Genomic DNA, 24,200 nt, shown 5'->3' on the forward strand with positions numbered 1-24,200 from the left:
TTTCTTGCCATTCCCCGTTTAATCCCAGCCATCTGGGCTGCCAGAGGAGCGTTTTGGTGGCGCTTAAGGAGGCTTTGGCAGTCCAGAGCGATCGAAGCATTTTCCTTTCTCTGGGCGCTTGGACAGGAAATAAACCTCTGCCAGCGCCCAGAGAAAATGCTCCCTTCGCTCTGGGCAGCTGAGGAGTCACCCCAGCGAAGGAAAGGCGCCGGCTGCAAAGCGAGCAAGCGAGAGGAGGGGGGAGCCCTTCAGCATGGGAAGGAAGAGGCAGCAGGTAGCAGCAACAGTAGCCAGTGTATGGGAGGCAGCCTTGCGCCGGGTATATGAGAGGCGTGTGCTCCTCCTTGCCGCCTCAGAGTTCCTCTTTTTTTTTAAAGCCTTAAAAGTTTTGGATTTTTTTGATTCACCTCACCTCACCTTCTTCCTTCGGCAGTGACTCTCCTCCTCCTCTTCTTCCTCCCCCTCCTCCCATCCAAATTCCGAACTTTTATTTCTTTCTTAATGGGTTTGCACATATTATTTGCTTTTACATTGATTCCTATGGGAAAAACTGTTTCTACTTAAGAATGTTTCTACTTATGAACCTGGTCACGGAACGAATTAAGTTCTTAAGTACAGGTACCACTGTACTTCTTATTTCCAATTTTGGATCATATTCACCAAGTGCAGTAGGAGCAACCCTAACAACATCTGCATGCATATTTTTGTATTGGAGTCTTTTGCCACTATATGCTTGCATTCTGTTAGGCTCTCTGTTGTTCCCTTCTTTTTCCCCTTTTATCTTATAGGCATGCATTCACATAGACATATAATATGTGTGTGTTTCCTAAGCAATAATGGAAATATTCTCCAGGTTCATTTATTTTTAAAAAATTCTGCAGCTAGAAGATTGTAATTTACAATTAAAAGGTCACTAATCCAAATGAATTACATGAATGTATTTGACAAGATTTTTAAAATTCCAGGTTTTCTCCCCACCTTTTTTTATAAGCCTGTCAGGGGCAGAGATATGCAGCAAGGAATGTAATCATGAAAAAAGTATCTCGACAAAGACAATGGAGTAATAAAGAATCGGGAGCTGGGGTTATACTTGGACTAACTATTATCTACATTTCTTTGAAATGGAATATAACAACAGTTATAATTCGTTTATTCCCTTATTTTAAAGGTTTTGTGTAGAAATGTTGGTCTTGGGACAAAAATATATTTTAAATAGCAAGTGTTATAAATTGTAAATGAAATTTACATATTTTATAACATGAAATAGTTCCCAGGCTCAGTGCATCAATACAGATTATTATTAAACGTGTACTAAAGAATTATTTAAATCCAAAGAACTACGGAGAATCATAGGCCTGCACATGGTTGTGCCTAAATTAAGCAGTGTCCTTTTCAATATTGCTTTAACTACCTTTGCCTACATGAGTCTAGCTGCACTTTTAGAACGTTTTATAGAAGCTGTTCATAGCTTTAGGCCAGTAAGGTCCTTAATATTTTAATACAGAAATTTAATTGTAGGCTGTTAAAAATATATGCGCTTCTAAGATTTTGTAATTATTTATTTTAATGGCACATATGCTAATTAATTCAGTGTCATATATATTAATGCTGGGCTTCTTTGGGAAGACAGTTAAAAGAAAAATGAAAGGCAGTGATCATCCTTATTGAGCTTTAGTCTGAAATTCGTGTGTGTGTGTGTGTGTGTGTGTTTGTGTGTATTTTATTTACTTAGCCCAAATGGATCTTCTTTCTGATAGTATGTGCAGACTTGAGGAAGAGAAATCTTAAGTCTGATAGTCAGAGTATGGTCTTTTTGCAGTAGTCTTCTTAGAAATTCTTTCATCAGTATATAGTTTTATCTCTGCCTGTTATCAAAGCCTTCTAGTTTGGCTATTTTTTATTATTAGAATGGCAATCTAAATTTGGCAAGTCTAATCCTTTTCCATTGCTGCTGCTTGTTTAAGATGTAGGTATTTGCCTCACATGGAATGGAACAAGTGTTCCCGGTGTATTGCAGGAACATCTCATGCCTATTTAGCACGGTGCGCATATGTGGAGGGAAATTAAATTACAATCAAAGTGCTTGAAATTGCATTTTGCTAAGGAGAAGCTTATGTGTCCAGGAGTTCAGGGGTGTTCTAGAGACTTCCTATCTGTACATTTTACTAAGTGTGGAGTGTGACTTATTAGCAATGGAGCAGAAGGATGTGCCACACATTCATGCGCTCCGGACAGAATGGGATGGATGGAGATGGTGTCAGGGCAGCAATTGCTTATCATGCCTTATCTTGGAATATGAAACTGTATTGCATGACATCCACAGGCAGGCTGAATAGATATGCCAATTCATCTCCAGCCTGGGCTTTGACAAGCTAGACTGCCCTTGTTGAAAGGCATCCGTCAAATGAGAACTGCTGGCTGCTTTTTCCCTTTCTTAGAGTTTCTCTCGCTCTCTTGCTCCAGCTCCCCGCCTCCCGTTCCCCTCCTTTCCGCGCTTCCTCCTAAGCTTTTTCCGCACAAAATTGAAAAGCTTTTGGAAATCAGAATAATACAGCCCCCCCACACCTAATACCATTTTAAGTACCCCTCCCTTCCCCAAATAGAATTGATAAGAAGGCTAGTATATGAAGGCATGTTTAGATAACATTGAGAATATTATAGTGAGTGAAGGAAAGGGTTTTTTTTCTCTCTCTCTCCCTCCCTCCCCCTCCTGTGTCGTGTCTCTAAGCCGAGAAAGGCGACAGCACCCTGGCTAATACGAGTGTTTAATATTTGATGTGTTGGGATAAAGCAGGATCACCTTCGAATTGAATTGAGTGTCAGAATGAGAATCTATTACTGAAATTTTTGTGTGATTTGACAGCAAAGCAGACGATGTTATTCTTCACTAGTTACTGCAATCTTCTTCCCTACATCACTTAAATATTTTTTTCTTTGCTTGAGTAAACACACATTATCCTTTTTTATCCCTCTCTTCCTCCCCCCCACCACTTTTAAATCAAGGCTGCTTACTTGTGTCTGATAGAGTATATTGTTATTTCTTTATTTGTCCTATTAAATGGAATTTCTGATAGTTTAATCCTGCTTTTGTAAGTGATTTAAAAATACTTGAAAAGCCATGAATGTAGCAGCCTCTCTATCTAAATTGCTTAAAAGGGTACATACACACTATGGTTATCTATGGGCATAGATAGCTGTATCTGCTTTTTGACTGTACATTGAGATGGGTAGACTGTGTGAAAAATATTATTTAAAGCCTGCTCAGCATCCACATAAATGTATGTTTTTAATATTGTTACCCTAGTTGCTTTTGTTGCTAGGCAGTCCAAGAATATCTTAGGCATGGAACTGTACATTTATTGGAATTTGATCAAGCCTGTATGTTCCTCATTATCAATTTTGAATTTGTTTTGATTGTTTGTAAAATATTTTTATATTACCAGAGCCAGCCCCAGGAAGCCCAGTTTGGGCTCAGTTCTATGTGTGGAAGAAGCAGGAAAAGAAAATCTGGACTAATAATATAATATCTTGTTTTATGTTCTAAATACCCAATTCTTCTTGTAAGAAATTGAAAACATCAACTATTATGTTGGTGATGCAAATCGAATGGTTGTTACTTTTGCCTCGGGCACTGTGGCTGAGATGTATAGATTAGTGTTCGCAATCTGGTGCCCTCTAGAAACATTAGGTAAAAACTGCTAAAGTTACTAGGTAGCATGGATCTAGTTAGTTAGGGAGATGGAAGATGTGGTTCAATATAGCAAGAACTTGCACTAGATGGGATAAAACTGAAAGTTTAAGGTCTTTTCCATTCTTTTATCTCCATAACCTAAATGTTTTCCGGTTAATAATCATCAGATATATTAAACCAGGAGACAGTGAGTTCTAGTCCACCAATAGTTATGAAACCACCTGGGTTGCTCTCTCTCAATCTTATGAAGGAGGCAATGGGAAGCTTCTTTTAAAAAAAACCCTTGGCAAGAAAATTGCAAGGACTAATCCAGACAGTAGGCAAGAGATTAAAAAAGTGATTCAAAAGTATGTGCATATACATGCACACACATGTATATGTATGCATGCACACATGTGCATGGGTAAATAGATGAAAAACAAAATAAAAAAGAGAAAGTTGTGATCCTTCCTATGTTGGTGAATTATAAACTCTGGAACGTTTTTCAGGATTTTTGGGCATTGTAATTCAGCAGCATCTGAAGGACCAAAAATTCTCTGCCTTTATTTTAAGTTGCCTCTTGTGATAATTGTAGTAATCGTCCTTATAATATTTTCTTGAACCCACAGTACTCCATCTTGTTAAAGTTAAGTGTGGAAACAGGTCTTCCAACCCACACTATTACAGCCTTCGGGTACTTGAAAAGATTTTTGGGTGGTCTTCGATTGAAATGTTCAGCCAGGTATCACCCATATACTGATATCATATTCCAGAATATTGGGTGCTTTCATGTTGCATCTTCCTATATGTTGTGGTTAGCTCTGGCCCAGCTCCTGCCCCAAGGACTGTGGATGTGGGGGAGACATCCACATGCTGCAGGCCTGTTTTGCCCCTGGTGGAATCTGCTGATGAAGACTCCTCTGACCAAGAAGACATGAATGACAGGGAGGAGGAGAGTGTGGCAGACAGCTCAGAAGGAGATCAATTATCTAGCTCCTCCTTGGATTCAGAACACGAGTTAATGATACAGCCACGCATGCGGAGAGCGATGCATAGGCAACAACAACTGAGAGATTATTATCCAGGAAAATGAGGCCACCTGTGGTTGGGTTGGGCTGTGGTAATTAGTGAGGCTGCTATAAAGAGCAGCCTGTGGGTTTGGCCATTGTGGAGGATTATCTGATCGTTGTGTTTCGTGACTGCTTTACTGACTTTGACCTTTTGTGTGCTGATTTTCCCCCCGCTTTGAAACTAAACCAGAGCAAAGTGTGTTTCACTTTGTGAAAGAAGGACTGTGAATTGCCTCACAGCTGCAAGCTAAGTATCACAGAACTGATAAGGGACTTGTACAAATTACCAGTTTGTTTGGAGACAAGTGCTCTTTGCTATACCAAAAGAGGGCTTAGTTTAAGTGAATTTTCCTTATAAAGAACATTGTTTTGAATTTTCAAATGTGTGTGTGTCTGAAATTTGTACCTGTGAATTTTTAGGAGGAGTCTACCAGAGAGCCCGACAGAACACTATACAAGTTAAATAATATAGGGAAGAGGGTTTAACTCTGGGACTCCATAGAGAAATGTCTGAAATCTTAATTTCTTTCCCCCTACACGCAGTGATTCAACCATCCAACTCTCCCAGTTCCCAACCCTTACAGATAATCCCGGAGCCTGCATACTATATACAGTACTGTCAATGTACACCACTAGGTGACAAAAACTGCTCTAGTATTTTGGGTCTTGAGTAAATTAAATAAGGTCCTGGAAAAGAGTATGAGAGCACAAGACGATTAGGACAATATATACCAGTGCTCTCTTTTATTATTGTTTTCAAATACTTTTTGTTGATGCTTATTGCTAAGACAACTGAAATGATCCCCTGATAAAAAAAATAATTTTGTCTCTGGAATTTTGAAAGTTAAACCTGTGCTCATTTCGTAACGCTACACATCCTTCCGAACTGCTTGTCTCTTCCCCTGTGCCTGCCCCTCTGGTGGGGTTTTTCTGTAACAGGAAGCATTTGGTGGGCTTATGCTGCCTCCCAGAGCTGCTAAGAAAATATTGGGCAGCGCTTAATATTTATGCATAAGAACTTTCTTGACATCATATAATGAATGAATACTATAGTTAACTTCCTTATCTTTGTAGAGGAAGCGTAATCTGGACTTTTGAAGATACAAATGGAGAAATTGCAGGATGTGGCTATGAAATAATAGTAACTTTGGCTATGTCCGCTATTCTGGCTTTTGACAATCCTGGCATTTTGAAAGAAAGTTTTAACCAACAAAATATTCTAAGAGGCTGCACTCCTGCTTAACATCCAGACTTTATGATTATGTACCAGATATATTGAGTTCATAAAATAAAAATGCCCTGCTAAAGGCTTTACAGCTTTAAATCTAATACTAGCAGAAAGGTTATCATTAGTGCATTACTAGTTCTTACACTAGCCGTATCTAAATTGCAAGGAAAAACTTTCACAAAAGTTCAGGAAGAAGCAGATAAATTTAATAAGTCTTGAAAGTTCACAATTAAATTGTGGGATCTTTTGCAATGCAATCAAGGTAGTCCTCGACTTACATCCATTCGTGTAGTAGTTGTTTTAGAGTTACAACAATGCTGTAAAAAAGTGACCTATGACCTATGGCTTTTTACTCTAGGACAGGGGTTCCCAACCTTTTTTTGGCCATGCCCCATCTAAGTATCTCTAAAATCCTGAGGCCTGCCCCCCCCCCATGATACATATATTCTTATTACTCAAAAAGTGAACTACTCACGCGGAGGAAGCCTTAAGGGCCATTAACTAGGTTTAAACAAGGTTCCAATTGCACCCATTAAAAACGAAATTGCCCCCCTGTGGGATGTGGGCCCCATCTTGGGAAGTAGGGCTCTAAGACCACTGCAGGATCGCCCATATTCCCATGATCAAAATTCAGACGCTTAGCAAGCAATTCATATTTATGACAGTTGCAGTGTACCAGGCCATTTTGATCACCTTTTGTGACCTTCTGATAAAGTCAATGGGGAAGGCAGATTCACTTAACAACTGGGTTACTAATTTAACTACCGCAGTGATTCATAAAATAAGGCAAAACCCACTTAACATCAATCTTGCTTAGCAACAGAAATTTTGGGCATAGGTTGGGAACCTACCTGTAGGTCTGAACATCTGTTACTAGTAGCAGTAGATAAAATTATGTAAGGTAAGATATAGAGATGTCTGCTTACATGTGTCTTGTTTTGATTACAGACTACAACACCCCCCCCCCCTTTTTAAAAACTCATGTTGTCTGAAATTTCGTATTAGGGAATGTATAGACGGCCTTCTGTCTTTCATCTGTCTTACTCTTTGGATGGTCTGGGAAACCCCTGTGGCAACTACTGCGAAGCCATTTCTCTCCTGCTTTAATAGAGGCTTTAACAGTCAGAAGAAGAACTTTCCTCTTTAAAGATTAAACGTTGTGTTTAAATATTAAACAGCCCTGCTCCTGTCTCCTGATTGCTTGGCCACTGCCAGCAGGCGGCTCAGAATTGACCATTTTAATTAAAAAGTTTATTTTCAAATGCAATTCACTGGTCACACATCTCCGAGTGCAATGCCTGCTTTCCCTCCCTGCTTTTCTTACCAGAGACTGGGACAGCTTCTCCCCCCCTTTTTTTTCCAGGTGGGATGTTTTGCTTTCTGTCTCTCATTTTTAGCGCCTTGATTTCTGTCTGCCTACGCCAAAGTGACAGCCTGTGGAAGGCCCCGAGTGCGGGTGGCTTCGTCAAGGGCTGATCAATGCCCCTGGCACTTCCTTCCAAAACCCTAGGAAAAACAATTAAAACCCAATCGATCTTGCAGGCAGCTGTGAATATGCATAAGGGTATACTTGACCTTCAGTGCTCAGGCCACCTTCCATGTTGCTTCTTTAACAAGTTTGGTCAGGTATGCCTGTCATTTACAATGACCTTGGTAAGCAAAGAAGAGTGGAAGGAAAGGGAAAACCCATTTCTGGTGCTGGTTCTGATTTAAGGATCCCTCTGCGCACTTTGGAAAGCGATCCCATGACTCTTTTAAATATGTGTTGATGATTTTAAGGAATGTATAGGACAGTGTTCCTTTCCCAACTGGTTTTTTCTTCCTTTTCTTTCTTTCTTTCTTTCTTTCTTTCTTTCTTTCTTTCTTTCTTTCTTTCTTTCTTTCTTTCTTTCTTTCTTTCTTTCTTTCTTTCCTTTCTTTCTTTCTTTCTTTCTGTGTCTCATTGTTTCTTCTTTTACTTTTCATGTGCTATAGATATACAAGAAATAGATATACTATGCTATAATAGATATGCTATAGATATACAAGATGCCTTCCCACCCTGTTTAACTATTTAAACTCAATAAACTTTCTTTTAAAAAAAAAAGATATACTGTACAAGAAACTCAGAGCTGAGCCCTATCCCCAGCCTTTCCTGTAGAAAACAGGACTTAATCTCTATAAACTAACCAAAGAGATGCTGGTAATCTCTAAACTCATGCTGGGCCTTGTCTAATTTAGTTCATTAAAATTTCAGGAGCATTTAATGAGCTTGTTTCTCAGATCTAATAATAGGTAAATGGGGATGCACATACGCCCATTCTGCTTCATTAGGGCATGGTTCTACACATGCAGACTGGATTTCGGATTCATAGGTACACCATGCCATCAGATGAATCAATGGCTAATATATCGGTTGCACGCCACAAGAGGGCAGGATTTGAGGAAATGATACCATTTAGTTCTTGTCAGGCACTTTGTCTAGCAAAGCACAGGTATAGACTTGTGATCCGAGTGAAGCACCTGTGGCACAACTTCTTAAAACCCACCTCTGCCGTCAGGCATGGGGGAACTGAGACATCTTCCCCTGGCCTATATAATTTATGAATGGTATGTTTGTGTGTGTGTCATTTTTTTTAAATAAGGGGTTTTTAGAGACTTTTTAATATTAGATTTGTGATACATTGTTATTGTTATTGTTGTGAGCCGCCCCGAGTCTGCGGAGAGGGGTGGCATACAAATCAAATCAAATCAAATCAATCAATCAATCAAATAAACAAACAAACAAAGAAACAAACAAAAAACAAAGAAACAAACAAACTTCTTTAGGGATATTGTTTCCTTTTGGGAAAAAATAACAAAGCATAGCAACATGACGTGTAGAATGTACGCAAATGAATGCCAGCATGTTCTTTACACATTGTAACTTATAGGTGATATATTTGTCAGTTGAATTTATTAAGGCAAAACATACTGCCTGAAATAATCTTGCACCTTGGATGTGTCAGGCTTCACTCCTTACATAATGATCAGCTTCTGCGAATACCATCGCCATCAAAGGTACCTTGTTTCTTATAAAATTCTGGGAACGGACTATGTTTTGACCTGATAATAGAAACATAGAAACATAGAAGATTGATGGCAGAAAAAGACCTCATGGTCCATCTAGTCTGCCCTTATACTATTTCCCATATTTTATCTTAGGATGGATATATGTTTATCCCAGGCATCTTTAAATTCAGTTACTGTGGATTTACCAACCACGTCTGTTGGAAGTTTGTTTCAAGCATCTACTATTCTTTCAGTCAAATAATATTTTCTCACGTTGCTTCTGATCTTTCCCCCAACTAACCTCAGATTGTGCTCGTCCTTGTATTCATTTTCCTATTAAAAACACTTCCCTCCTGCAAGTGAGGTTTTCCTAAACATTTTTAGGTGAGCTTGCTTGCATATTGCACACTCCGCAGCCTGCACTGGCTGCCGATCGGTTTCCGGTCACAATTCAAAGTGTTGGTAATGACCTTTAAAGCCCTACATGGCATTGGGCCAGAATACATCCGGAACTGCCTTCTACCGCACGAATCCCAGCGGCCGATAAGGCCCCACAGAGTTGGCCTTCTCCGGATCCCGTCGACCAAACAATGTCGTTTGGCGGGCCCCAGGGGAAGAACCTTCTCTGTGGTGGCCCCGGCCCTCTGGAACCAACTCCCCCCAGAGATTAGAACGGCCCCCACCCTCCTTGTCTTTCGCAAATTACTTAAGACCCACCTTTGTCGCCAGGCATGGGGGAGTTAAGTTATCCTTCCCCCCTAGGCTATTACAAGTTATGCATGGTATGTTTGTGTATGTGTATGTTTGGTTTTTTAGAATAAGGTTTTTTTTGTTGTTTTTATTAATTGGATTGTTCATGTTGTTTTACCACTGTTGTTAGCCGTCCCGAGTTTACAGAGAGGGGCGGCATACAAATCCAATAAATAATAATAATAATAATATAGTTCTCTTCTTGTCATCTTGGAAATACAAGCTCAAGTCCTGCAGAGGACAACACTGTGTCTATTAAAAAAAAATGTAGTGTCCGATGATGTTGTGCCAGAATTGTTCCTCCCCATCAGCAAGTTTCTTTCTTGGCTGGAGGTGACAAAATCAGGGCAGCGCAACACAAGAGGAAGAAAAGTTCTGCCTCCCTTATGAGCAATAGAGCAGATTCTAGCCTACAGTGATTTAAATGAGTAATAAAGATATCAGTGTGTATTTGTCAAACGCAGAGGAAACCTCTCTATTGTGTACACAAGGATGTAATTTCAGTGAATTATGCATAGACTTAATTAGGAGTTTTAATTGCTAATCATCTCCCAATAGGATTAGCAATGTTGTCTATTAATTACCTGTGGAGCCCCTGTGTTTTGCTAAGGCGGGAGTAACAAAGCAGCATAAATGGCTACATATGTGGCAATAAATTAACTATCCCAAATCCCAGATGGAACTCTGGGGACATCTCAACAGTATGCTGATAGGTGGGGAGGGGTCTTAAGTACACTGGCTTTGCATGAGGCAAGGTTCCAAATCAGTGGAAGTGCAGTTGATATTTATCCAAGTCTCTTAGCAGTGGCACCATGCAGCAGTTGGATTGTAAATTCTGTTTCTTTGGTACATCCCCTCTTTGTTTTCCTTGGTAAAGGATGCTTTTTTAAAAAAACAAACAAACTATTTTGTGTTGTGTCTGTTCAGAATGGAGATTGGTGTGTTCTTCCCAACATATGCTACTGTTGTGGCAATATGAAGTGGTGGAGAAAAAGGGGTTCCTTTTGCATGCTCTAATACAGTGTTTCCAAACCGTGGCAACTTGAAGATATTTGGACTTCAACTCCCAGAATTCCCCAGCCAGCGGAGTACCTCCGGAACCGCCTGCTACTGCATGAATCCCAGCGACCGATAAGGTCCCACAGAGTTGGCCTTCTCCGTGTCCCGTCGACTAAACAATGTTGTCTGGCGGGCCCCAGGGGAAGAGCCTTCTCTGTGGCGGCCCCGGCCTTCTGGAATCAACTCCCCCCCGGAGATTAGAACTGCTCCCACCCTCGTAAACTACTCAAGACCCACCTATACTGCCAGGCATGGGGGATTTGAGATATCTTTTCCCCAGGCTCCTTATAATTTATATTTGGTATGTAAGTGTTGTTTGGTTTTAATATGATAGGGTTTTAGTTATTTCTTTTAATATTAGATTTGTGCTACTATAATATTGTTTTTATCATTGTTGTGAGCTGCCCCGAGTCTTCGGAGAGGGGCGGCATACAAATCTAATAAATAATAATAATAATAATAATAATAATAATAATAATTATTATTATTATTATTATTATTATTATTATTATTATTATTATTATTATCTCAGAGCTGATGGCCCTCAGATTGTGTTCTGTAAAATGGATCAAGCCCTTCTGAATTTATTCTTGTTCAAGTAGAGAAATTTAAACATCTGGTTTCGGGACAAGGATGGCAGGGTTCCTAAATTGGGCATTAGGATTTGCAGATCAACAACTTTTATTCTCAGTCATTTTAGTTTCTCTGTCATTCAGTTGAGAAAATCATGCATGAGCAAAGAATTGCCAGATCAGGCAAATTCCATCAGTGGCTAGCAAGAGGGCCCCAAACCTCTGGAACAACTCATCATGTGCCTCTGGCATCTGATTTTCCTAGGTATGTTGCATTTGGTTAGATAAACATGTATTTTAAGACAGCTGTCTAACGGTGCTCTCTCCCTTATATTCCGTGTCACCAAATGCCATAGGTTAGTCTTTCTTTTTGCTATAGATGAGTGTAATGGGAGAAGGACACCCAGATTTCTAATATCAGGAAACAAACATCTCCATTTTTCATAATATTAATAATTCGAATAAGTTGTTACTAAGACCTTTTTTCTAAACTTCTAGACTGCTGCTCTTTCACAGCCTTCTCAAACAACAGGCAAGAAGTGGTAGAAATCTACCAAGGTTGGCTTGCCTGATGATGATTTATCACTTCCCGCTCCTGCAGAGGAGCATACACCAAGATCTGCCTCAAGAACGGTTGAGCGGGATGAGAAGAGGCGCGATCGTGTTTAATAAATTAGCAACAAAGGTGGATAGGCCCTCAGTGTCCCTACCACCAGGACTGACTACCAGTCACCTGTTCTGTCGAGCTCTCTGGTAGAATCCTCCTGAAAATGCACAGATACAATTTCAGACACACACACGTTTGAAAATTCAAAACAATGTTCTTTATAAGGAAAATTCACTTAAACTAAGCCCTCTTTTGGTATAGCAAAGAGCACTCGTCTCCAAACAAACTGGTAATTTGTACAAGTCCCTTATCAGTTCTGTGATACTTAGCTTGCAGCTGTGAGGCAATTCACAGTCCTTCTTCTTTCACAAAGTGAAACACACTTTGCTCTGGTTTAGTTTCAAAGCGGGGGAAAATCAGCACACAAAGGTCAAAGTCAGCAAAGCAGCCACGAAACACAAGGATCAGATAATCCTCCACAATGCCAATAGTGCTCAAGTGGTTCTCCAGATTTTTGGGGAATTGTGCCTGAGATGCCATTCACTATGGATACTATCTTTGCTCTCTTTTTTTTGGTCATTCTCATTGTGATGAGAATCCCCCTTCTACTTCCTCCCTCTGAATCTCCAGCTCTTTGTCTTCTATTCTGTTCTCTCCAGCTATTGCAGCCTTCACTATCCAGATTCTTTTTTTTTGTATTACAATTGTTAAGTCTGGGGTGTTATGTGGCAAGTGCTTGTCTGCTTCAATTCTGTTTCAAGTCCCAGAGCAATCTTCATTTTCTATTGCTTTGTCTATTTTGGGACTCACCAGTTCTTATTTGCAGGCAAATGGGATTTCTTGCAGATATTGCAATACACACTTGTTAGTTTATCATGGTTGAGGTATAATACAGTTTAAGGTACTAGAGCACCATCTCTATATTATTTGCCATTTTGTTTACTGCCTATCCCTTTGGGCATCATCTTGGTAGAGGTATTTGCAATCATATTTAAATTTTACCACCCTAAATAATTGCAGAGTTATTTGCATATTTGACTAATTTAACTGCTTTTTTTCCCCAATTTTGTTCTGCTTCCATTTTCTGATGACTGCTAGATGACAAATCCAAGCCAATTGAAAGTGTTGGTTATGACCTTTAAAGCCCTTCATGGCATTGGACCAGAATATCTCCGAGACCGCCTCCTGCCGCACGAATCCCAGTGACCGATTAGGTCCCACAGAGTGCACCTTCTCTGGGTCCCGTCAACTAAACAATGTCGGTTGGCGGGCCCCAGGGGAAGAACCTTCTCTGTGGCAGCCCCGACTCTCTGGAACCAGCTCCCCCCAGAGATTAGAACTGCCCCTACCCTCCTTGCCTTTCATAAACTCCTTAAAACCCACCTTTGTCGTCAGGCATGGGGGAACTGAAATATCTCCCCTTGGCCTATACAATTTATATATGGCATGCTTGTGTGTATGTCTGCTTAATAATGGGGTTTTTAAAATATCTTAAATTGTAAATTATTAGATTCGTTATGAACTGTTTTTATTGTGTTGTGAGCCGCCCCGAGTCTACGGAAAGGGGCGGCATACAAATCTAATAAACATACACATAAACAAACACATATATTTCTTAAGACAGTGTTTCCCAACCTTGGCAACTTGAAGATATTTGGACTTCAACTCCCAAAATTCCCCAGCCAGCGTTTGCTAGCTGGGGAATTCTGGGAGTTGAAGTCCAAATATCTTCAAGTTGCCAAGGTTGGGAAACACTGTCTTAAGATAGCGAAAGAATTCTGAAAGATTAATGAGGCACAGAATTTGATGGCGCCTTCACCTAGGTTTTCTCTTCTACTTGTTTAACACAATGTTATCCACCTGGTATCTTCCCCAGGTGTTGCATTGCAGTATCCATAAACCCTAGTCAGCATGACAGTTGGCTATGACAGCTAGGTATGATAGAAACTCGTATTTCAGCAAAGTTGTGGGGGAGTATTGATGAGAAAAAATTGAAACAGAATAGTTCTATATGCTTCAGAAGCATAAATGCAGTTTTCACAGACTCACTTGGCATAATGTTTATAACAAATTCTTGCTTGGTACTCTTTCGCTGAACAACTTCCATACAGAAATCCTAGTTATTAACTTAACCAAGTTGTAGTCAAGTAGATATGGAAGGTTACACCAACTTTGTAAAAATCCCTTTCGAGCACATTTCTGGAGTATCTGAGCTATGTGGAGACCTGATGATTTAATGTCCCCTCTATATTTACATGACTTAAAATAAGACCCGTAGTGCAGCAACTTGGCTTTTAAGCACCACAAAACCTTGTATCTATAGTATCACACAGTGGCGTATCTTGTCTCATACTTTATGATGGAGAAAAAATAATGCTGTCAAATCATAATTATTGCAGTGTCCCAAGTGATTTCAGCTCTCAAGTTAGAGAGAGCTATTAGATCTAGAAGCACACTTGAGAATGGCCATCAGTTGATTACTATCACTGAATCATGTTTATCCATGCTGCGAATGGCTGGTAACTTGGACACTACAAGAATGAGTATTTGCCATGATAGATCAGATAGATCTTGTAGATAGATTCATCTTATACCTGGTTGATTTCTGGAATAGAAAGATTATTGGGGTGCTGGTTTCTTCCTAGTTGCTGATTGTAGTTCAAAAGTGATGCTTACTGAAGAGCTGAAATAAAGTAACTGAAGAGATGTTTGAATCAATGATAAGAACTATTCTCCAGATAGTTTCTGTCCATCTTTTGAAATCATTGAGAGAGGTCCATGCCGCATGAGAGGTGGGGTGGATATAAACTAAAAGAAAGCTCCTAATACATGGAATGCCCTTCCCTAGAGGGTCATCTATTCCTTTCACTTTGGATCATTTTTAAAACCACTAAAATCATCTTTTTCAGCCAACTTTATGAATTTTAGTAGTGATGTTAGTCTGCTCTTTTGGGTTGAGAATTTTTGGTGGCCTAGGTTTGGTATTGTGTTTCTGTGTTTTACGTTTTGTGGCTTTTGTTGTATTTTATGTTTGTAAATTACCTGGAAACTTAATTGACTAACAACATAAATAGTCTGTGTATGTTGAAAAATGGCAAACCATAGGTACAGTGATGTAAGTAGAGAAATGTTAAATATTGATATGGTTTGATTGTGAATTAACTGTGCCAAAAGGAAAGATGGTGAGAGTGAATGCTAGACCTACAAACAGATTTGTTTGACAAGTGGGTCTGGGAAAATGTTTAGGAGGACTAAACAAAGCTAAAAGCCACGGTGACGCAGTGGTTAGAGTGCAGTACTGCAGGCTACTTCTGCTGATCCCCGGCTGCCAGCATTTTGGCAGATCGAATCTCACCAGGCTCCAAGGTTGACTCAGACTTCCATCCTTCTAAGGTGGACCCAGATTGTTTGGGGCAATATGTGGACTCTGTAAATGGCTTAGAGAGGGCTGTAATGCACTATGAAACAGTATATAAATCTAAGTGCTATTGCCAGTGCTAAAAGAATAAGAAATACATGACTGAGTAAAATTTGGGAAAGGCAGGTTTATGTAAGGCAGTTGCAGACCAAATGTTTAGATTCTTCATAAGGATAGTGAGAAGGCCATGAATGTACAGTAATCCCTCACCTATCGCGGGAGTTACGTTCCAGACCTTGCCGCGATAGGTGAAATCCGCGATGGGGAATTTATCCTCCTTCCCACCAGCTCCGGATGCCTGGAGGCGAGCAACGGCCGGCTAACCTTCCCCCCCCCACTACTACTTACTCTGTTCTTTGCAGCAGTTCGGCCAAATGTTGCGTTTTTTGCCTTGCCCCGGCTGTAAAGTCCCTGGTGAGCTGCCCCGGCTGTTTCTTTTTTTCTCTCTCTCTCTTCCGCCCTCGAGCACTTCCTCTTCCGCCCTCGAGCCCAGTCTGGAAATCCCCGCCGCGTCGCGTTCCTTTCTTTTTTTTCCTTTCGGCACTGGCGAGGGGGATTGAATGAGGGGATGGGTCTCCGCCGGAGCTCAGTCCCCACCCCGCTCATCATTTGGGAGTCCCGCTGGGGGATTCTAGCGCTTGTTTGTGTGGTAAAATCATTCAAATGAAGCTGACTTCAAAACCCGCGATGAAGTGAAGCCGCGGCAGGTGAAGCGCGATATAGCGAGGGACTACTGTAATTTATTGGTTTTGAAAGCAACATATGATAAACTGAGCCTCGAGGCTCGACTACTGTAATGCTCTCTACATGGGGCTACCTTTGAAAAGTGTTCGGAAACTTCAGATCGTGCAGAATGCAGCTGCGAGAGGAATCATGGGCTTTCCCAAATATGCCCATGTTACACCAACACTCCGCAGTCTGCATTGGTTGCCGATCAGTTTCCAGTCACAATTCAAAGTGTTGGTTACGACCTATAAAGCCCTTCATGGCACCGAACCAGATTATCTCAGGGACCGCCTTCTGCTGCACGAATCCCAGCGACCGGTTAGGTCCCACAGAGTGGGTCTTCTCCGGGTCCTGTCAACTAAACAATGCCGCTTGGCGGGACCCAGGGGAAGAGCCTTCTCTGTGGCGGCCCCGGCCCTCCAGAGATTAGAATTGCCCCCACCCTCCTTGCCTTTCGTAAGTTACTTAAAACCCACCTCTGCCGTCAGGCATGGGGGAATTGAGATACTCTTTTCCCCTAGGCCTTTACAATTTTATGCATGGTATGTCTGTATGTATGTTTGATTTTTATATTAATGGTTTTTTAAAATCGTTTTTAGTACAGTATTGGATTATTATTGTATACTGTCTTATTATTGCTGTTAGCCGCCCCGAGTCTCCGGAGAGGGGCGGCATACAAATCCAATTAATAATAATAATAATAATAATAATAATAATAATAATAATAATAATAATAATAATAAAAAATCTGGAATTGGGGGTTGCTTGCTGAATGGGGTATCAGTCATTCAGAGGAAGTAAAGCATATGAAGGAACAAATTTGGTTTTGTGATTAAAGACACCATGCTAGAAACCGGGAGACTCTGAGTTCTAGTCCTGCCTTTGGCATGAAAGCTTCCTGTGTGACTTTGGCCATTCATTCTGTCTCAGTCCAACTCACCTCACTGGGTTGTTGTTGTGGGAGAGGAGGAAGAAGTACTAGGTATGTTCACTGCCTTGAGAAATAAACAAATAAAGACATCAATCAACAAACAAACAAATAAATGCTTAAAACAAGAAATGGAATTATAAATATAAATGATGTCTGGGTATTTAATGGGTATTTAATGATAAATTATGAATATTATGAATTTATGAATATTAGAATGCAGCTGAGAGAGCAATCATGGGTTTCCCTAAATATGCCCATGTTACACCAACACTCCGCAGTCTGCATTGGTTGCCGATCAGTTTCCGGTCACAATTCAAAGTGTTGGTTAGGACCTATAAAGCCCTTCATGGCACCAGACCAGATTATCTCCGGGACTGCCTTCTGCCGCACGAATCCCAGCGACCAGTTAGGTCCCACAGAGTGGGCCTTCTCCGGGTCCCATCAACTAAATGTCATTTGGCGGGACCCAGGGAAGAGCCTTCTCTGTGGCGGCCCCAGCCCTCTGGAACCAACTCTCCCCAGAGATTAGAATAGCCCCACCCTTCTTGCCTTTCGTAAGCTTCTTAAAACCCACCTCTGTCGTCAGGCATGGGGGAACTCAGATATTCTTTCCCCCTAAGCCTTTACAATTTATGTATGGTATGTTTGTATGTATGATTGGTTGTTGTATGTTGTTTTTACCACTGTTGTTAGCCGCCCCGAGTCTACGGAGAGGGGCGGCATACAAATCCAATCAATCAATCAATCAATCAATCAATCAATCAATAAAATAAGTGGTGATGTTAGAAACGAATTGGCTTGGTGGTGGCCACTTTGAGCATTGAGCACATTGTTATTTGTTGTGTGAATGTTTTACTGTTATTATAAAAATCAATTAAAATTTATTTAAAAAAATAGAAACTTTGGATTTTCCCTCCCTCCCTCCTTCCTTCCCTCCCTCCTTCTACTATTCTTTACTTTTTTCTTTGCTTTGCATAATGTTGGTTCCCCAAAAGGAAATAACACAATAGATAAATGTGTGTTGTGTGTGTGTGTGTGCGTGCATGCATGCGCATTCACATGCACACATGTTTTTGTGTGGCAGCAAGTCTTTTTGGCAAGATCAGGTATAGTGAAGTGCTGTTTTGTCCCTCTTAGACCCCCAACTGGCCATTTAAAGTGATTGTTCTTATTAGTGGTAGCAGCACAACACTACCACCCATTTATTTACAGCGGCTTCTGACCTTATTTTATGAATTACACACTGAGCGTGGGAGCTGAGAGCAGCTTTTTGGGATAGGTAATGAAGTAGGGCCCTGGCACAGACTTCTCCCCCTTGTAGTTTTACGGCAATCAGCTCACAACTAGAAATATAGTAGCATTTTTAAATTGATGAAATAAATCTACAGCCTTAGCAAAAAACATTACTGTATGGTGGTTCTCTTATTTTAAATGAACAGTGTCAGCAGATATGGAGAGTGAACTTCCTTCCCAGGAGGTACTTTTTAAATTAAATAATTTCCTAATAAGAAATATCAGACTGTAGAAAGAGAGAGAAATGAAGTGTGTGTGTGTGTACATATATTTCTCTACAAATTCATTTTTCTGAATCTGCATGTGGATCCATTTAAAAATGCTGCCATGTATACTCTTTCACATTTTATATTCAGGATCTTGAAATTGTTTGCCTTAGTTTACTGTTTGCACAATAGAGCTTGTATTTCTAAATTGCTGAATCAGAAAAATATGGGTCTGAAAGATTAATTTTTAATGGATCACTCCTTCTTGCAGTCAGGATCTTAAAGCTGATTACCTTGGTTCTGAGTATATAAACGTTGAGGTGGAATTTGCAAGCAATCTCTGTTTTCTTCTGAATAAAAAGGCCTAATATGAGGCTTGTGGGAAAAAAAATCTCTGAATAAGTATGCAGAGGGATGAAATTATTAGAAGCATTAACAGTCACATTGTTTGGTATGTGGGTTTATCTTTGGGAGCTAGGATCAGACATGGATCTGAAAATAATGGCTACAGGAGTCAAAATCTTATTGCTCCTTGTAGAAAACATAAAATATTACTTTTTCCTAGCTGGGTGATTTCTGCTTAAAATTACTTTGCTTTTAAATTTAAGATAGAAACACACTTGTATTTTAGTTTATTAAAAATTTCATATTTGCAAATAAGGTAAAGACTCTTCTACTTGTGAAGGAAAAAAAGAAGGTTGAGAAATTCTATCCAGAGTTTGCTTGAATAAAGAAAAAACTAAGAAGTAAAACACGATTTGAGTATTGCCCACAAGATCATATGCTGCAACGTCCTACCAGTCAATGACTACTTCAGCTTCAACTGCAACAACACAAGAGCACGCAACAGATTCAAACTTAATACGAACCGCTCCAAACTTGACTGTAAAAAATATGATTTCAACAATCGAGTTATCGAAGCGTGGAACTCATAGCCGGACTCAATTGTGTCAACCCCTAACCCCCAACATTTCTCCCTTAGACTCTCCACGATTGACCTCTCCAGATTCCTAGGAGGCCAGTAAAGGGCATACATAAGTGCACTGGTGTGCCTTTCGTCCCCTGTCCAATTGTCTTTCCGTTCTCTCACTTATATATATTTTCTTTCTTTCATATATCCTCTCCTCTAAGTTCACTTTACCCTTATATATATTACTACATGTCTATTTTTCTTCCTATGTATTTGTGTATTGGACAAATGAATAAATTAAATAAATAAAAATAATGTCAGAAGTGGTGTGATCAAGATTTTAGAATTCTAAGAAGACAACTCAGTCTGGATAAAGGCATTCGTTTCTGCCTCATCAAAATATTATTGTATTTAAAATAAATACTTCCTTTTTTTTAACACTGTTGTCTACCAATGTGAGATCATCTGCCTTTTTTTCTATTTGCGTGTATAGCATGGAAAATTATTGTGTGTAGGAAACACTATTTTAAATAGGATACTGGGATACCTATTGATGTTGGCAAACAGCCCAAATAATATAAATGTGTACCTATTAGTGCAAAAAATAATTTTGCTGTAGTGGAAAGCAGAACATGTCATTTTTCAAGGTGGAATCTAGGGGACTTTGCACCAACTCACATTTCTTGCTCAAAAAATTGAGAATGTGAATTTGTATTTAACAGAAGAGTAATATCAATGTCCTGCCGGTCAATGACTACTTCTTTCAGCTTCAACCGTAACAACGCAAGAGCACGCAACAGATTCAAACTTAATACGAACCACTCCAAACTTGACTGTAAAAAATATGATTTCAACAATCGAGTTATCGAAGCATGGAACTCATTGCCGGACTCAATTGTTTCAACCCCTAACATTTCTCCCTTAGACTCTCCACGATTGACCTCTCCAGCTTCCTAAGAGGCCAGTAGGGGGCCTCTTGGGATTATTATTATGAATAATTTTATAAGTGCACTGGTGTGCCTTTTGTCCCCTGTCCAATTGTCTTTCCTTTCTCTCACTTATCATATATATTTTCTTTCTTTCATATATCCTCTCCTCTAAGTTCACTTTACCCTTATATATATTACTACATGTCTATTTTTCTTCCTATGTATTTGTGTATTGGACAAATGAATGAATGAATAAATAAATAAATAAATAAAGAATGCGTCTACTCAAAGTAAAATACTGAAAAGAGAGATGTAGACTTCCAAAAAAAATTGACCCAAATATTTGGACTTCATAATGTTGAAGAATGGCTGAATCAAGTATTTTGATGGTATTGAGTCAATGTCTTGCTGTACTATCATGTTAAAGCATTTTCGTTCTTTTCCAGGCATACAGCTTTGCCATGGGGAGCTGGCCAAAGAATGGGCTGTTAGATATGAACAAAGGACTGAATCTACAGCACATAGGAAGGCCTCACAGTGGGATAGGTAAGAACAAGTGCCTCCCCCTCCCCTTTTATATTCCCACCCAGTCCCTCTTTGTGTATTACGATTGGAAGACTACTATATGTTTACTCTGATGTAATTCCCAAAATACTTGGGTGTCAGCTAATGAAATCCAGTTTCTTGTGTGGGTCTCCTCTTCGGGATCCCATCTTTGATGTGGCTAATCAAACAAGAGTCAAGAAGCTAAATCCAGAAGGATAAGGTTGTTTTATGAATGGGAAGGGGGTTTTTTTTAATAGTAATTTTAAACACAGCTGGCAATCACACATGCTCTAATTAGTGCCCTTCATTTTTGTACCAACCATAAGTCTCTAAAATATTTGAATCTGTGCTGCATTTGAGATTTTAATACTAGCATCTCAGAAGAGCATTTAGTTTCTTTTTCTCCCCTGTTGAGACATTATGATATGGAGATTCTGATGTCATGCCAGGTTACTCCTTATTTTCTAATCTAATATTTTTGTTCAAGGGATAGATTTGGACACATTCATGCTTGCTTTTGCTCTCAATTGTAAGCAAGCTCTTTATTCTTCCGCTGATGTTTCTGAGAGATGTTAGAGACTTCTGGGGATTTAAGGTTATGCGGAAAAAAATTATGAATACAGTGTTCCCTCGATTTTCGCGGGTTCGAACTTCGCGAAAAGTCTATACCACGGTTTTTCAAAAATATTAATTAAAAATACTTTGCGGGTTTTTTCCCTATACCACGGTTTTCCCTGCCCGATGACGTCATGTGTCATCGCCAAACTTTTGTCTGCCTTTAATAATTTTTTAAAAAATAAACTTTAATAAATAAACATGGTGAGTAATAATCTAAATGGTTTCTAAGGGAATGGGCAATTGCAATTTAGGGGTTTAAAGTGTTAAGGGAAGGCTTGTGATACTGTTCATAGCCGGAAATAGTGCATTTACTTCCGCATCTCTACTTCGCGGAAATTCAACTTTCGCGGGCGGTCTCAGAACGCTTCCCCCGCGAAAATCGAGGGAACACTGTACTTCTCTAGCAAATGCAGCTTGGAATATGATGTGTTTGCCCTATCCTATAAGAAAAGAGCAGTGCAGGAAATAGTGTTGTGGTATGCATTTAGCAGTAGATGCATACAATCTCCTAGTGGTCTTCGGGAAATTTGAGATATGTTAGTTGATAGTTTTTCCTTCTTTTTTACCTGTCAAAGTACAGTGATAACTTGTCTTACAAACTTAATTGGTTCCGGGATGAGGTTCTTAAGGTGAAAAGTTTGTAAGATGAAACAATGTTTCCCATAGGAATCAATGGAAAAGCGATGAATGTGTGCAAGCCCAAAATTCACCCCTTTTGCCAGCCGAAGCGCCCGTTTTTGCGCTGCTGGGATTCCCCTGAGGTTTCCCTCCATAGGAAACCCCACCTCCGGACTTCTGTGTTTTTGTGCAATGCTGCAGGGGAATCCCAGCATTGCAAAAACGAGCGCTTCGCTGGCAACAGAAGTCCGAAGGTGGGGTTTCCCATGGAGGGGAGCCTCAGGGGAATCCCAGCAGAACAAAAACGGGTGCTTCGCTGGCAACGGAAGTCCGGAGGTGGGGCATCCCAGCAGCGGCGGTGGGTTTGTAAGGTGAAAATAGTTTGTAAGAAGAGGCAAAAAAATCTTAAACCCCGGATGGAGGCATTTGTAAGATGAGGTATCACTGTATGTTCTTTCTGCTGTGTTTCTTCCACTTTTATCAGCTTCTTTCAGCTCTAAATTTACACATGGGCAATAGGGAAAAAAATCACCTACCACCCAGGCCTGGAGGAAACAGTTTAATATTGTTTCAAGATCCTTACTACTAAACTATCAAATCAATATGAGTTAAGGAGATGAATTATTTAAAGCTCACCAGCTTTTAATTAGCAATCTCCTTCTGAACTATGGATCTGGTTGCATGTTGATGGAATGTACCACTGAAATGCTGCTTCTTTGCTTGGATGTAGGCTCATTTCAGCCATTCATGTAGGGTGGCCTTGTATAGATGTTTTTTTACATTATTATCCAGCTCTCCTTCAAACCATTTATCACTTCTCAGATGTTTTATAGGTTTGTAATGGCTTTTCTTACCACACTAAACCTGCAAACATTTCTACAATACATTTTTCATCCTGGAGTGGAAGCAGCCTTCAGAGTGGGTTATTCTCCAATGCACTTGCAAGGAGAGTCCAACGTGGGTAATTCTCCAGTCTGATTGGAGGGACTGAGTTTTAATTTAAACATTATGCAGGCACCGCCCCCTAGCCCACCAGTCATGAAAACTCAGTCGCAGTAAAGGGACATTTTCGAGTTTTCTCTTCAGTAGTATTAGTTTTGATATGTATTAAATACTGTATTTGTGTTTTTTTCTTATTACTAATACTTGTTCTTTTTCTTGTTTTTTCTTGCAGGTTTGTGAAATGGCTCGTTCTCATTTACAGTGGTGGACCAGACCCCCCGTGGGTTCTGTCCACCAGTCTGTCGCGCCCTGCCCCCCCCACAAGCATTTACTATCGATAAAACGGCGTTCTGAATCAGCCGTGATGGGGTGTGTGTGAATTGTACCAGGGCGACCAGGTCCCCGACCCCCGAGGTCGCACCTGGCAATATGAGACGGTTGACGTCGGAAAGGGCCTGCCCCGACCGGCGAATATACCAGAGCCGGATTCAGGCGACCAGGAGGAGCGGCTGGGCTTCACGGAGGCGCCAAGCCTCGTATTATCGTAATTGGCGGCTTTTCGCTAGGGCCTCAGAAGCGGCGGTCTGTTCTCCGTACTGAAGGAGCGGGTCCAGCAGTCACATGGGTTGCTCATGTCCAATCCGGTGGAACTGAGCCTAGTATTAAAAAAGCTTGCCGGATCCGCCCCTTCCCCAGAATTCGCTCAGTTCGCATATCCTGCGGTTGTATTGTGATAGCTCGTTCAACATTCTAACACCTTCCCTTCGATCTTTCCTTCAAAAAGTAGTAAGATTTATTGTCTTTATTTAATTACTTGCACTAATTGCGCCAGCCGTTTAAAAGAAAAAAAGAAAAAAAGCGGCTCGGCTTTTTTCCTTAGGAGAAGTTGCGGTTTCGTTTTCCCCCGGCGGTTTTGCCGGTTACGATTCCTGCGGCCGCTTGTGGATTCTTCTAATCCTTTGGCCTGGAGGTCCTGGTGCAAGTATTTATCCATTGAATTATTGATTATTTATTGTATAAAAATATTTAAGGGCTTATAAAATACCTCCTGCGGAGTGAGACGCCTTCTAGTCTCCT

At 40.3% G+C, this 24,200-nt stretch overlaps 1 protein-coding gene across 1 annotated transcript in view; it reads left to right on the plus strand.

Moving 5' to 3' along the window:
• The window catches only part of ERI3 (ERI1 exoribonuclease family member 3), a 320,745-nt gene that overhangs the window by 195,462 nt on the left and 101,083 nt on the right, over nt 1-24,200 (plus strand). The window contains exon 7 of the mRNA XM_070745043.1: nt 20,846-20,945. Within this exon, the coding sequence (XP_070601144.1) occupies nt 20,846-20,945 (100 nt within the window). The remainder of the gene's footprint in view (nt 1-20,845; nt 20,946-24,200) is intronic.

The sequence above is a fragment of the Erythrolamprus reginae genome, chromosome 3, assembly GCF_031021105.1.
Source record: "Erythrolamprus reginae isolate rEryReg1 chromosome 3, rEryReg1.hap1, whole genome shotgun sequence".
NCBI lineage: Eukaryota > Metazoa > Chordata > Lepidosauria > Squamata > Dipsadidae > Erythrolamprus > Erythrolamprus reginae.